The sequence below is a fragment of the Loxodonta africana genome, chromosome 20 (assembly GCF_030014295.1).
Source record: "Loxodonta africana isolate mLoxAfr1 chromosome 20, mLoxAfr1.hap2, whole genome shotgun sequence".
NCBI classification, from domain to species: domain Eukaryota; kingdom Metazoa; phylum Chordata; class Mammalia; order Proboscidea; family Elephantidae; genus Loxodonta; species Loxodonta africana.
Genome location: NC_087361.1, coordinates 7382182 through 7397137, shown reverse-complemented (window position 1 = coordinate 7397137; position 14956 = coordinate 7382182). Strand labels below are relative to the sequence as shown.

The following is a 14956-nucleotide window of genomic DNA, read 5'->3' as shown; positions in this document are numbered from 1 at the left end:
CGCAGAATTTTACACTATGCTTTTATGTGTATTTACCTTCCTCCTGCCTCATTTTACTATTCTACTCATATTTACTTTGATTTCCTGGTCATTGTTTTTTAAAAAAAGAAATGAAATGGCAGTGTATGTATCTTTTGTAAGCTACATCAAATATATTTTAAATGAGGCAAAACATTTAAAAAAAAACACCTACATATTCCAAAAACAAAACAAAATAACATGTAATTAAGTTTAGTGACTTAAACGTAAGACACATTTAAAGAAAAAATGGTTTTACTATTCATCAAGTTTCTTTGCAAAAAAAAAAAAAAATTCATAATATTTTCTGGTTGGAAAATACTTTTCTAATTTAAAATGCTTAAAGATATAGGAGACAGAGCTTTGCTATCATTCCAATCTTCATCTATTAGCTATATTACCATATTCACCCAAATCGTTCTTCAGCCCCTAAATTCCCGGCACCATCCTAGGCACATGGGAGATACGCAGATCAAAATCACAAGGCCCTGACCCAAGGAGCTTAGATTTCAGAAGAGAAGCTAAGGCAAGTTCATAAATAGGTATGATTCAAAAGTGTAAGTGTCTGGTCCCATAAGGAAGATATATACGTTGGAGGATGGAAGAGAAAAACAGAAAATGCTGAGAGATGCTTGATCAGGTGAACAGGAAGGCCTGGGATATTAGGGGACTCAAAAACATTCATTCATCAGATGCAAGGTGGAGTCTTCTAAGCAGTGTGCCTAGTATGATCAAAGCATGAGATGTACAAGAAGAGCCAGATGAAGGTCAAGTTTAAAAAATCGTTCGAACATTTGTTTGTGTTGTTCCACATGGTGGCCCCTAATCACACAGGCTGTTAAAATGAACCACAATTTCGTTCCACAGTCGCATCTGCCTACTGACTCAACAGGCAAACGTGAATACATAGATCCTTTCCATCATCACAGTAAATTTATGGGTCAGTGCCAATCTAGATCACGGAGACAAGGGTGCCAGGCCAAGAACCAGCATACAGGATGAATTACAGAGAGAAATACTAGAGTTAAGGAAGAAAGTTAGGAAGCTCTTTTAGTTAATCTACTCAGAAATAATTTTTTAAAAATGACTACAAAGAGAACTGGGACAGAGATATTATAAGGCTATAACTCAAAAACTTGTCAGTTACGTTTGTGGAAAAAACAGAAAGGTTCATTTCATATTTCTGGTGATATAACAACCAATTCAGACAAGCTTTTCAGATGGGCCCACATCATACATTATTTTTTTGTATGATGACTTGCTACTGTGAAACTTTAACGAATGTGATGTTTCTAATTGTTTTCTTCTAAAAGTAGGGTTGTAAGCTTCCTACCTGGAATTCATGAAATAAATGCTGACACTGGCATCAGCCAACTTTAACACCTGTTTTCACATGTGTACACATAGACATACATCAGTGTACCTCTTTATATTATAATTTGGAATAAAAAAAAATGAGATTGATTCAATGTGTTATACCTGCAATGATTAGGGTAAGACAGGACTTACTCTCAGTTTGTTACAACCATTACAATTTTTCACAATCTAATTATCATATGTGGAACTGGGTCCTTTTGTACTGAAGAGAAAAAGTAAGTTCATATTCATTAAGAATTATACTTAAAGACAATCTCTGAAGAACACTTCAAATCATCACTTGGAAACTACTAGAATTCAAACACCCTGGAGAAGAACAATGCTCTTATGTGTTTTTATAGGCTGCATTTACTACATGAAGAGACGACTACATAAAACTCTGACTGATGGCCAGCAATTTACACCGTTATTTTAATCATCTAAATGGGATATGGCCACATGAACCTGAGACCCACCATCATGTGGAGAACCCATTTTTAATTTCTGGCAAATCCACAACCCAGTGAGTCTGTGTTACAACAAACTCTGAATTCTGAAAATTCCATTCTTAATTGAAAGGCAGGGTTGCTTTGTTTCAAATTTTTAAAGAGTTCAACCTAATGGAGGGATGAGAAGATCATAATCAGAGGGCGTCCTGTTGAGTGAAGAACCATGCTTTGGATTGTCCCGAGTTGGAGGCCTGGCAGGTGGCAATGGCACTGGATCAGAGGCTGAATCAAAAACATCTCCTAGAGGATAACACAAAACCTTAATGTATTTTCAGCACAACAATGCGATGGACTTTTGCCTTTAAATTCTCACCACTAAGATGCAGAAAACATGTAAGAACATATTCTATACATACCCTTTAAATATATGCCTAGTTCAGGGATGTTTGATTTCTTCATCTCTGAAGAGGTACCATGTGTTCCATTCAATATACAATGACCATTATCACAAGACCTAAAGCAGAGATAAAATGACAAACATTACATACGGATAATTACTTTCCATTTAAAAGTCATGTGAGGAGGTAGAAGGAACTAGGAGCCCTGGCCATATAGTAATGCCATATAATAATAAAGGTTGAATATAAATAAAAAGAAAAAGAATATAAATAGTTAGCGTCTTTTTCTGGAGAAAGTACAAATAACGGTATCTATACCACTTCTTTTAAAAAGCAGAAGTAAACATTCCCTAAAAGACAGTCTCTTTCACTTTTTTAAAATTGAAAACAAGAATTATGAGGACCGCAAAAAAAAAAAAAAAAGTACCCTAAACACATATGAGAAATTAATATATCTTTTCGGAAGAGTTCAATAATACCTTATCAAGTTTTTGAAGGGGGGAAAAAACACGTATCAAGGCAAAAATATATAACAGTTCCATCAATTCATGCTTTGTTAATGATATTTACCACTAGATTTTTGTTCCTGTGTTTCAAGCTTTCCTCATAACAAAAATAAGCTAAAGCCCATAAAAGGAAAATTATTAAACTTTCAGTAATTCCATTAAATGTCTGACAGGCATATGCTAAGACCCAGAGCCTGTGGTCCAATTCCACCACTACTGTGAAGAAAACAACTCTGGACATGTAACTGCCATTGTAGAAAAATGACTTCAGCAAAGACCCAGGGTACAAGTTCCACTGTGACAAGCATTTTAATCTGGGTATCTGAAAGAGTAACCTGTACAAAAAAATTTGCTGTTGTTGGTATTAATATTTTGGAACCATACTATGAACACAAAAGATAAAACTGGGACATGGGAAGACAGCAGCAGGAACAGAAGAAATTGAACATATCCTGTCTTCAGGATACAGCTATGACTGCCTAACAATGAACCCTGGGAAAGTTCTCTGCTCACAAAGGCCCCTAGGAAGCAGAGTTTACATTTTACTTTTCTCTGATTTACTTTGAATTCTAGCAGCAAAATACATACATAATGGAGGAGACAGTGGATATTTGAGTGGTTACTGCAAAAGTGCTTCATCAGAAATTCATTTCCATTCTCCCTGGTGGCCACTTCTCTTTAAGCGGCCAGAGGATGGTTCATTTAAAAATAGTTATCAAGTGCTGAATTTTCATAATACTGATGGATTTTTACTGAAACTGAATTGAATTATTCATCTACTATTTCAATTTCCCCACATACTGACAATTTATTTTTCGTGACATCCCAAAGGAAAAAGGCGTGGGGGGGGCACGTTAAGCTGAAAGAGTGCTTTGGAGAGGACATAAGACAATATCCCATCCATCAGCTTTCAAGAACAAACTACATAAAGGATTCATTCCAATTAGGTTTAGGAATTATCAACATTTATTACTTCTCTCCAACAGTAGAAAGATGGTAATGGGTAGTCATAAATTCAAATTTATTTTCAGGATTTGGGAGGCCTGCCACCAAAAATCTCATCTACTATGATGTGGCAATTAACATTTAAATTATTAAAATTACACCCTTTGATTCTTGAACAACGAAAAAATGAGAATCCCAAGGAGACCAAAAAAGGTCATCTTATTTCAGTTTTTAAAAACTACTATATATTTGTAAGGGCCAAAGGAACTGAAAATTTTAACAACCTATATTTGATATGAAGGAATACGTTTTTTCTCTAACAGTTAGTAGACACTTGGTTCTTCTGACATAACAAAATGGCTCCCAGTTATTTCTTTGTCTCTTCAATGGTATTATTTTGTCAACAAAAGTCTTAGACACCAGCGGGTAGCAAGAAGTGCTTTGTTTCTTGTTTTGGGATACAAAGCCCTGGACTTGAAAATATTAATAGATCTGGTTAAAACACACGTTTACTTACCTTTTCCAAGTATTACATTTTCTATCTCAATGAGATACTTGAAGAAAGACATTAAAATTTAAAAGATTTTTAGTTTTTTCTTGTGAAATGAAGGGAACACTTCACTTTTATAAAATGCTGTCAGCTGACTGGCCTGCCCACTGAAGGGAATGGCACACTAAGTAAAGACGACGGTGTTGATCGAAGGGTTCAAGGGCTCTCCTATCCCGCAGTCCAGAGACATGGGAAGGCAGAAAGGCTGCACCTCTAGCAGTGCTTGTGGCCTATTTTAAGTGCCAAGCACAGCTCCAGGGATGTTACAGGGAAAAATAAAAAAAAAACCTGAAGCTCAAAAAGGTAAATACTGAAGCTGGGATGTAACTTATTGAATACCTCACATGTATCAGTCAGATAAAAAAAATGAGATTACAACATACTCAGTTACATAATCATCCTTTTCCTTAAAGACAAGCTAATGTCTCAATGCATATTTTAATATCTCTTATATACCTAAATGTGGCTGTCACTTCAAAGAGCACGGGTGCCACCACTATACTGAGTATAAACAAACAACACATAGAAAAAAAAAAAAAAAGACTATTCCAAATGACTGAATGAAAAGTTAAACAGTACCTGATTTAAAAAATAGTTAAGGGAAACAACTTTGGATTCTTTTTTTTTTCTCTACTTCTCTAAGGCCTGAATAGAAGTAGGTAGCATATCAAGACAGGACACGAATATAAGTTATCTAGGCTTTACATCATGAAAAAAAATTTCAAGGAACATTCACATAATACCTTAGAGTTTCTAAGCAATAATTTTTCTTCATGAGATACGTGCTTTTAGAATAGATAAAAAGCATTAAAACAGCTTACTGGAAATGCATGAATTAACGCCACTATATAAAAATTTTATTAGTGCATAATCACCGTTTTTGGACAACAGAACATTCCACTGTACTTCCTAGTTAACAAATTTAGTCAGATGACTTTCTGATTCATGGGAAGTCTACATTCTTTAGTTTTCTCTGAAAGTAAGGCAGAAAATAGGAACACACAGGCTATAGTATACAGGATGATAAAGCCTTCAATGGCAATTAAAAAAAAAGTTAAATAGATGTGATTCACCACTTAAAACACAACACAGCCAAATAGTGATGCTATGCAAATGTAGGGTGATAAAAAGCTGTCCAAATTCTTACCTAATAGGAGGTTTTACATTATGACAATGAGATGGCTGTGAGTTCAGGGAAACGGGATGGGATGAAGGAACCTTGTATTCATCATCTTCGTCTACTTGGTCTCTTGTTTTCTCTGAAATAGAATTCGCTAAAGGACCAGTACACCTATCAGGAAAAAAAAAAAAAAATCCAGTCTCATTTAAGCATAATAATTTAGAACAGGCACGTCTGATGAGACACATTCAAATAAAAGAAGCTACTTTGTCATTTATGTTCATTTTTCAATTCTAGGGAGACGTCACAGTAGCTGTTCACATACTAAGTACGCAGGCATGGAATTCTCAATCTTTTGTTAAGACTCTTTCCATAACATAAATCTCACACTTATAATTTTAAATGGTGCAATAAGGAAAACTGGTAACCTGTCAAATAAAACAAAAAGGTCTCGGAGTTACAAAGGAAAATGCATAAAATTAGTTAAAGCAAAGCTATTAAAATATTAGCATTTTGTTCCAATTTAATTTAAATGGTAAGTTAAGATGACAAAAATGTATGTGTGGTAATTTGATATAATAATGAAGTCTTCATAGAAGGGTCAAACGTTTAATCTCTTGTGGATGTTACCTATAGTTGAAAAAATATCCAATTTAATTCAGTCGGTTTTAATTCTTTCCCCTCAAGTTATAATTACAACTACTAGGTGTTTCTAGTTTGCCCCGCCAAGAACTAAGAAATGAAAATGACTATAACAACTAGAAGCAGATAACAGGATAATTTACTGTTAAGTATCTTTAAAGACAGTATATATTGTTTTTATAACTGGCTTAAAAATAAAAAAAAGAATAAAATGAGTAAAACAATCACCTAATAGCAAAAAAAATTTTTTTTCAGGCAATTTAGTCATCGATAAAGCCTAAAAAACAAAAAGAAAAAAAAAACAAAACACTTTTTCATAGTGGTTGCAACAGGAATAATCTAACCCTTACTAACGCCAATGAAAAATGTTAAAAAAGAAATACACAAACCCTCCCTCACCAACTCTGGACCAATCAACACTTTGCAAGACACTGAGTTACATGTAGACCTAAAGCTTTTTGTTAATCATCATGAACCTCTGAGGAACCTGTTTCATTTAACAAACAAACAAAACAAAACAAATGGAAAAAACCCAAACCTAAGGGCTGCAATTTTGAAGCACCTTCTGCAGAGGGAGCAAGAGGCCTTTGGTATATGAAGTCAACAAGACTGAAAAATCTTTTTTAATTTTGATTTCTTCTTACTAGTTAAAATGAAAAAAATTTTCAGGGTTTTTCTTTGATCCTATTACAAAATGATATTTTGAAAAACCTGAAGATTTTCAAGTTTCAACCACGTATCTGAGCCTCAAGGAAGTTCAGAGATCAAAGAAAAATCTCTCCTAAGACTTTCAAAAGTATATTCTTATTCTTCTTTGAAGAATTTTTCCAATACCGATCTTTGAACTCTTGTTTGAGTGACCTTGGAATTCAAATGAAAGTTTATGCTGAGAAGAAAGCAGAGTGACACAACGACCAGAGGCCCCGTGTCACTGCTGGGAGAACGCAGCTAGACGTGGAGGGTTTCCTGGACTGTGGGTCAACCCTGAAGATTTGCAGTCCAAGTGACGGCAGGGAAACAGATGGGCTGCAAAATGGACACTAACGTAGCTAAGCAAGGAGCAGACGTGGTCTACTAAAAAAGAAAACAGAAATACGTACACCCTTTCTATGCCCTACAACACTGTCACTCCTAATGAAACTTCTCCTTTATGCAATTCAGGCATATGCTGTACAAAAGAAAAAGAACAAAGCAAACTTTCTGACCAAATATTCAACGGCCACATCAATGTCAGGAATGTTCTGATACCTGCCTGTTGTTACTTCCAAAGATTTAAAGTTTCCAAAGAACCACTTCACTATGAGTCATGGATGGGCAATTTCTGAAGTCACACCTGTTGTGGCCGATTCCGTATTTACCTTCAGTGACAGGAGTTCAGCTCGCTAGTTTCCCCCTACGCTTTCACTTTGCCAAAAATCAATAGACAGAGTACTTCTGAAGGAAATGAGAAGCAAAGCTCATCTAATATTTTAGGGAAAAATAAGGGCTTATTGCTGAAAGCTAACTAATTTTAGATTATTAACATAAATGAATTTTATTGAATTATATCTAAAAGTAAAAAAAAGTCTTCATGTCTCACGTATAATGATATGAGAAAAAAATGCTTGGATGTCCCACTCATCCCCATGTTAATAAAGTCCTTAGGAGTCAGAATTTATTTTATTATATTTTTTGGATGCAAATTTTTATATCAATTTATAAGCATACCATTTCAGTGCATTTTATTCAATATATTTTTATTCAAAATTAATCTCATTCAGTTCTAAAAGAAAAATAAAAGCACTTTGTGCCATAAAAGTACATAAAAAGGGACGTACAAATAAGATACATAAAGTAGTTTTAGCTACATTGTTGGTAATTACCTGTGAGATTTTCTCCCCACAAATTCATTCAAAAAGAAGGTGCAATTTTACTTGCAACTAAAGTGGTAAAATAATTTAAGACTTAGTCTTTATTTACTCATGAATATATTTATTTTTGTGTGTGAAGAAAGTATGTAACTTATTCCTCAGAACACTTAAGGGGAATTTTCAAGGATGCCAGAGGAACAGAGTAGAGGCGCTAGGATTTGGCTGGTTCCAGGCTGAAGCGGCCAAGTAAACCCACTACCCTCCACATCGTTACTCTCTCTCTGTGATCACTATGCACCCACAGAGTGCTCTGCTCCGCGCTGTCACTCCGGAGTCGATACGCAGGTAAGCCACAAAGACACGGGCTCTCGAAGACGCCCAGCCGCCGTCCCACACCCTGCACATCTTGCTAAATTCACTGTACATTAGTAATTTGGGCCTGCACGCAAAATACATTCATTTCGACACACGCACACCTGCAGTTATCCAAGGAACAGGTGAATTTTCAGACCAACAAAGGGAGATATTCCCTAAGGCTGTTCTTAATTAGTGGTTGTTACATTTTAAAACTGAAGGCTCCCAAGTGCACTCCTTGAAGTATTCTACGTTCCTCATCTGAGAGGCATAAAATCAGAGGGGCAACCTCCTGCGGATCCCACTGACTTTAACCTATATAACGTACACCTCAGGCATCATTTTTGCCAAGTGTTTTTCTTTCCTTCATTTGAGCAATTTCTGACACTTCTACTTCACCCAAGTCACCTTTCCCAGGTGTTGATGCACATACTGATATATGAAAATCCTGTGATAGCGCCCCACAAATTCAGCATATTTTGAATTATAACTTTTTCTATTATTTGCATTTAGTACATGTTCATTCACTGATTTTGTGCTTTCTGTAGATTTATCTATGTTTCTCTCCACTTTGTGTCTTAAATCGCAAAATACTCAAAGGGCAGACCCTCAGTCAACAAGGTCCTAGAATTGTTATGTGTGCAGGCGAGTACTTACAAGTTTTTAGACAAAAATAATGAGTGGTTATTAGAAATACAGGTCCAATCTATTAAGGAAAATAAACCAAATAATTTTTAGGACCCATTCATGATCCAGAATAGCACTTTAAATGTAACGTATCATTTTGCTTGTTTTTTACATGTAAGAATCTCTCTTCATTTAATAACTGAAAATGAGATTATAAAATTTATTTTATTAAAATAGAATCTTGAGAACATGCCATATACATTACTCCATATTTGCTGTTACACTATCCCAATCCTAATAAAGAAAATGCCTAAATCAGACAAATCGTGTTTCCACAGAAGTGGTGAAACAAAACAGAGCTTTCTGATGGAGTTTTATAACGTTAACGCGAACTGCGAAGTCTTTTCACGACATCAGGAAAGCACGACAGTGCGTTATTATTATTATGCTGCAGCAGCATTTTCTCTGATTTGTTTCTAAAATGGAGATGATGATTCTAAGTTAAATTTTTAACTTAGCCTGTTAGGGGCCTGGTTTAGAAGTAACAAAAAGATAGCTCCATCTTTTATATTAAACATTTATTTTAACTCATGAAGATATTGCAGATAGCCACCCTTCACAAATATGCTTCAACATTTTTAGTAGCCTTAAAACCACCTATCTAATTATAATTGAATCCAGAGAACTGTTCGCAGAAACAGAAAAAATGCTTCAATGTGATGGAATATGCAAAGATATCTTCCCTTAATATGAACATTAAATCTCAAAATCTTGGTATTTCCTATTAATGTGAGGGGATCAACATGTTCATGGAGAGACAGAGGAAATACGCTAGATTATTCATCTGCCGTAAATACAGAAACAACGTAAGGATGCAATTCTGAATGTGTATATATACAGTCCAATGACTAACAGGTATGTGTTACAGCTACCTAATAATTTATTTTTGATCATAAATCAGTTTTGTGGTAGATTAAAAGTATCACATTTGTGAGGCTACTGGGATTAATGTTTCCTACCAGCTCAAATGAGAGCTTTAGTCAGAGAAAATTAAACAATTAGTGGCATTTCTTCCCATCCAGATTATAGCCACCCTCCAAAGATCATTTTCCCACATTTGGAAACTATAATATTGAACTAAAAGGGAGAAAATAATATCCATGATATTTATTTTGTACTCTATACCCACTATCGCTGTTTCTGTTTAGATTAGTTTAAAAAAGATATACTTGCAGTCCTCAGTTCTTTCCATCAACATGTCAACGAGTAGCTTCTAGGGATTCAGAACAAAGCGGCATAAAATCTTTGTTAGAATATTCAAGGTAGATTGCAAGAGACTTGAACACAAACTTATTACTTTCTTTATAATCTCATTGTTTATAAATTAATTCTGAGTTTCAAGTAATGAGTTATATCTGTAAGTCAAAGCCAAATGTGCAACCGTTTCTGCATGATACATCACTGAGAGAAAAAGGCTACAAAGATCACACCATCGCCCTGTGCCACGGCAGCGGCTACTTACAGGGGACTGTCATCTCTCATCATAGTGCACCTTTCCATCTAGCAAAGAAAAAAAAAAGGTGCATCATCTTGGCAAGAGTCTTAAAACGATTTAAGGTATTAGGGTGAAAGCTGGCTCCAAATGAATGGCAGAACATTATTCACTCCCTAAGGTGAATAAAATAAGTGCTCAATTATAGCTCTGTCTTCCCGTTTTAAAAATGTTTTGTACCATATTTTCTCATATTTAAACCAATGACACCAATTTTTCTCACTGAACATAACCAGGATCAATGAAAAACTGAAGCATATATTGTCTACACAAATCTCCAGGTGAACAATAACGAAATACTGTTTTCTGCTCTGTTGGTATCAAGCGTAAGTAACGGAGTCTCTGTCATGCACCAGGTACAAGAGAAAATTTTTCCTTTCCAAGCTCATTCTCCTGAAATTTTCTTAAATTACAATGTGATATTTGTTTTACTAACTTCTTTGGCTTAGTACTTTTTCCTCCTCTGTCTCTACCACACACTGTCTAGTTAAAAAGCCAAGCAAAGCAAAACAAAAACCTTCCCCTCTATATTTTTCTATTGTTTTAGTAAAATTCTCTTAGTTTTACATTCATCCTATCCATAGACCCTTTTAACCACCAAGTATTTAAAGAAAGCTCTCCCCCACCCCCACATACACACACTGTTGTGAGTTTGTGACGCTATTTGGAGGTGTGGCCCTCTTAAACAACACTTGCTGAAAGGTGGCTGCAGTTGAGTCTGCAGGCAGAAATCCATATTTCTAGGTTATTTTCCCCAGAAGTTTGGTATATAAAGGAGGCTATAATAATAATAATAACATTCAGGGATATTTTTACTACAAAGAAATGTTCTAAAAACATTTTCTACAATATCAGTATTTCAGGGGTAAAATACAGCCCTTCTTCAAAGCAAAGCGCTACTTTAATACGTAAGTCATACATCTAAGAGGGTAACTAGCCTATTAGATTTGGACACCGGGCACGCAGAAATCGGTTTACCAGCTTTAGATAATACACACCGAAATATCTACCTGAACATAATACAAAGTTTAAATGTCAGATAGTGTATCTAAATGTCCTCTCAACATCTCTACTTGTATAATAAAAAAAAATTATTAAAAAATACAGACCCATAAACCTTAATTTTTCCACCACCACCCTGTTCCCAAACTCTTTCCTTCTCTGATCTCCCTCAATCTGGTAAGTGGCACCATTATTCACTCAGTTTTTTTAGTCAAAAACTTATGTAAAGGCCATCACCAACTACTATCCCTCAAAGATACCCAATTCATTAGTAGGTTCTGTTGGATCAATCTTCAAAATATAACTCTTATCTGACCACGGACTGTATCGTCATCACTCTCGGCAAAGTCTTAATCATCTCTTGTTGGTCTACTGTATCAGACAACCAAACTCCTCACCAGTCTCCCTGCTTCTACTCTTCCTGTTGCATACCCAATTCTCCACACAGAAGCCAGCATAACTGTTTAAAAACATAAAACAGTACCAAGACATAGGACTTACGGAAACCTCCCAATGTCTTTCTAAATATAAAAACACTAGTCTTACCATAGCCGAAAGGCACTGTATGACTTGGCCCCCACCCACCTATTCTGCTTTAGTCACACTGTCCTTGCTGTTCTTCAAACATGTCAAAGTTACTCACCCCACTGCTTTCACCTGTCTTCTATCTAGCTTTCATGCTCTTTACCCAGATATCCTCACGGCTTACATTCTTAGTTCTTTTAGGTTTCTGTTCAAATATTACTTTTGTAGAGAGATTTTTTTCTGATGACCTCATCTAAAGTATAAACTTCCCATCTCTATTTACCCCATTCCCTGCTTTACTTTTCCTCCTAGAACTTACCACTACCTGACAATACATGATACAATTATTTCTTTACTTTCTATTCTCCCTAATTAGAGGCTCAAATCCAATGAGAGGGATTTTATCTTGTTCTTGTTGAACCTCCAGTCAATACATTCAACTGAATGAAAACAGGTTAGAATTTTGAATTCTCTGTTGATTGAACCTAAAATAACAGCATCACATCTGTTTAGAAAAATGACCATCAGTACCACCACTACCACCAAAAACTGCTTTTATGAAAATAGGAACTGAGTAATATTTGTTCATGGATATTTGAAAACCTAAAATCAGTTAAGTCAAAAGTACAACAGGTCCATTTTTAGAAGAGAAGACATAAGAAAAATCTTCTTAAACAAGTGGCGTTCCTCAGCATTACTGAGTATTATCTGGTCTGGAAGTAATTACTCCATTTTTATTACCATAGTGCCTCTGCTTATTTGCCAACATCTTAAGTCACACAAAATAAATATTTTTAATTATTTAGAATTTCATTTAGTTTAATTTTGAAAAATAAAATTATTTTAAGAGAAATAGAATTTAGCAAATAGTTTACATCACAAAGTAAAAATAACCCACAAAGGAATATTTTTTTTCATTCTTATCCTAAAAAATAGTTATTTGTGCTTCAAGTTGTTATTTAAAATTTTATATTTACAGCTAAATGTCAATGACATTTAAAAGGAAACCAAGAAAAATACCTATACAAATTACAGTTTCATCTTACTTTTACAAAAGTATATTTTTCAGAAATAAATTCTAGCATTCTTCTATGTCTCAAGATAAATCATGCAACAAAAACAACTGCAAAGATACAGTTTTACAAGGAAGTAAACACTATCGCCAAGGAACCTTCTACATCAAGTGAGAATCAGAGCAACAATAAAAAATCATGGAACAATTATACAAGCTGCCACCAAGTCAGTTATGCCTCACGGCAACCTCACGTGTCAGAGTAAAACTGTTCTTCGTAGGGTTTCAGTGGCTGCGTTTTGAGAAGTACACTGCTAAGCCTTTCTTCTGAGGGCCCTCCGGGTGGACCTGAACCTACAGACTTTCAGTTAACGGCTGAGCACGTTAACTGTTTAGACCACCCAAGGACAATATATCAATTACACTTCAGTAGATACGTTTTTTTTTTAGATACGTATGACAACATAGTGTAGCTGTAAGTAAATGTTGACTTTCACATTCTTTAATCTTGACACTTGGTTTTCAATTACTTGTAAGAATTCCAGAAGTCCATGATAGGTACTAATCTGCAATTTTGTTCTGGCCTGATTTTGAAACGTGCACTCAGAGTCTTACGTAGAAATGGGCTACCGGAGCTTCCACATCCCCATTTCAGTCAGTGATGAGGACGAATATGACATTCTGCTAAGGCCTCTGCTCTGTGTCCCTCCAGGGCCAAGGGTCTACTCTCATCTAGCTGACTATACACATTAACGAGGCCAAGGATGACCAAAAAAAACTAGGATAGTGATCTGACTCATACTGGCTTCAGTAACGCAACGTGTCCTACCAACTATAAAAAAACATTCTATTTGCCAAGTATTTTGTATATAATTAACACCATGAGTATTTCTTGAAAAACACTGTATAGACCATAAATCATCAAAAGGGCTTTAAAGACTAAGTTAAACTCTCCCCTCTCTTATCAAATACAGTGATGCCCAGTGAAGTTACCATGTTCAATGTAAGACAGTTAATCATGTTTAAGTCAGAGCTGGAACCAACTCTGATTTTATTCTGATGTTCACATCAGAATTCCACATTGCTTTCAGGATAAAAAAAAAAAAAAAAAAAAATTTTTTTTTTCCAGGATAAATGGAAAACCTGGTGGCATACTGGTTAAGTGCTATGGCTGCTAACCAAAAGGTCAGCAGTTCAAATCCACCAGGCACTCCTTGTAACTCTATGGGGTGGTTCTACTCTGTCCTATAGGGCCTCTGTGAGTTGGAATCGACTCGACAGCAAAGGGTTTGGTTTTTTTTTCCGGGATAAATACAGTGTGTAAATGCTTAAAAAAAAAAGCATTTATACAGTAAGTATCAAAGAACAAAGAATTATTGCTACGATAAAATCTAAATCATGAAAAATGTCTAAAGGAAAAAAAATGTTAATAACTCTGAGTTTTGAGATCTGGGATGTACGTTGTTAGGTGCCGCTGATCTGGTTTTGACCCCTAGTGACCATACATACAACAGAAAGAAACACTGCCTAGTCCTGCACCACTCCTACAAGATGCCTGAGTCTGGTGCCATAGGCACCATGTCAACCCATCTGATGGAGGGTCTTTCTCTTTTTCACTGACTATTTTAATAAGCATTATGTCCTTCTCCAGAGATTGGTCCCTCCAAATAGAATGTCCAAAGTATGTGAGATGAAGTCTCGTCACTCTCCTTTCTAAGAAACATTTTGGCTGTACTTCTTCCAAGAAAGATTTGTTTGCCAATACCATAATTCAAAGGCATCCATTCTTCTTGAGTCTTCCTTATTCATCGTCAAGCCTTCCCATGCATATGAGGCAAATGAAAATACCACGGCTTGGTCAGGTATACCTTAGTCCTCAAAGTGACATCTTTGCTTCTTAATAATTAAAGAGATCTTTTGCAGCAGGTTTGCCCAATGCACTGTGTCATTTGGTTTCCTGACTGCTGCTTTCACGCGCACTGATTGTGGACCCAGGTAAAATGAAAACTTTGACAACTTCAATCTTTTCTCGGTTTATCATGATGTTACC

General features: G+C 35.5%; 1 protein-coding gene across 5 annotated transcripts in view; it reads right to left on the bottom strand.

Annotated features, from left to right (window-relative positions):
* CBLB (Cbl proto-oncogene B) overlaps positions 1-14956 on the bottom strand; it is a 246310-nt gene that overhangs the window by 22432 nt on the left and 208922 nt on the right. For 3 of the 5 annotated variants that reach the window (XM_064273028.1, XM_064273030.1, XM_064273032.1), the window contains 3 exons: positions 5370-5513; positions 2240-2337; positions 1992-2123 (listed from right to left, as the gene is read on the bottom strand). In XM_064273028.1, the coding sequence (XP_064129098.1) occupies positions 1992-2123; positions 2240-2337; positions 5370-5513 (374 nt within the window). The remainder of the gene's footprint in view (positions 1-1991; positions 2124-2239; positions 2338-5369; positions 5514-14956) is intronic. The other 2 variants (XM_064273029.1, XM_064273031.1) reach the window with 1 other exon arrangement.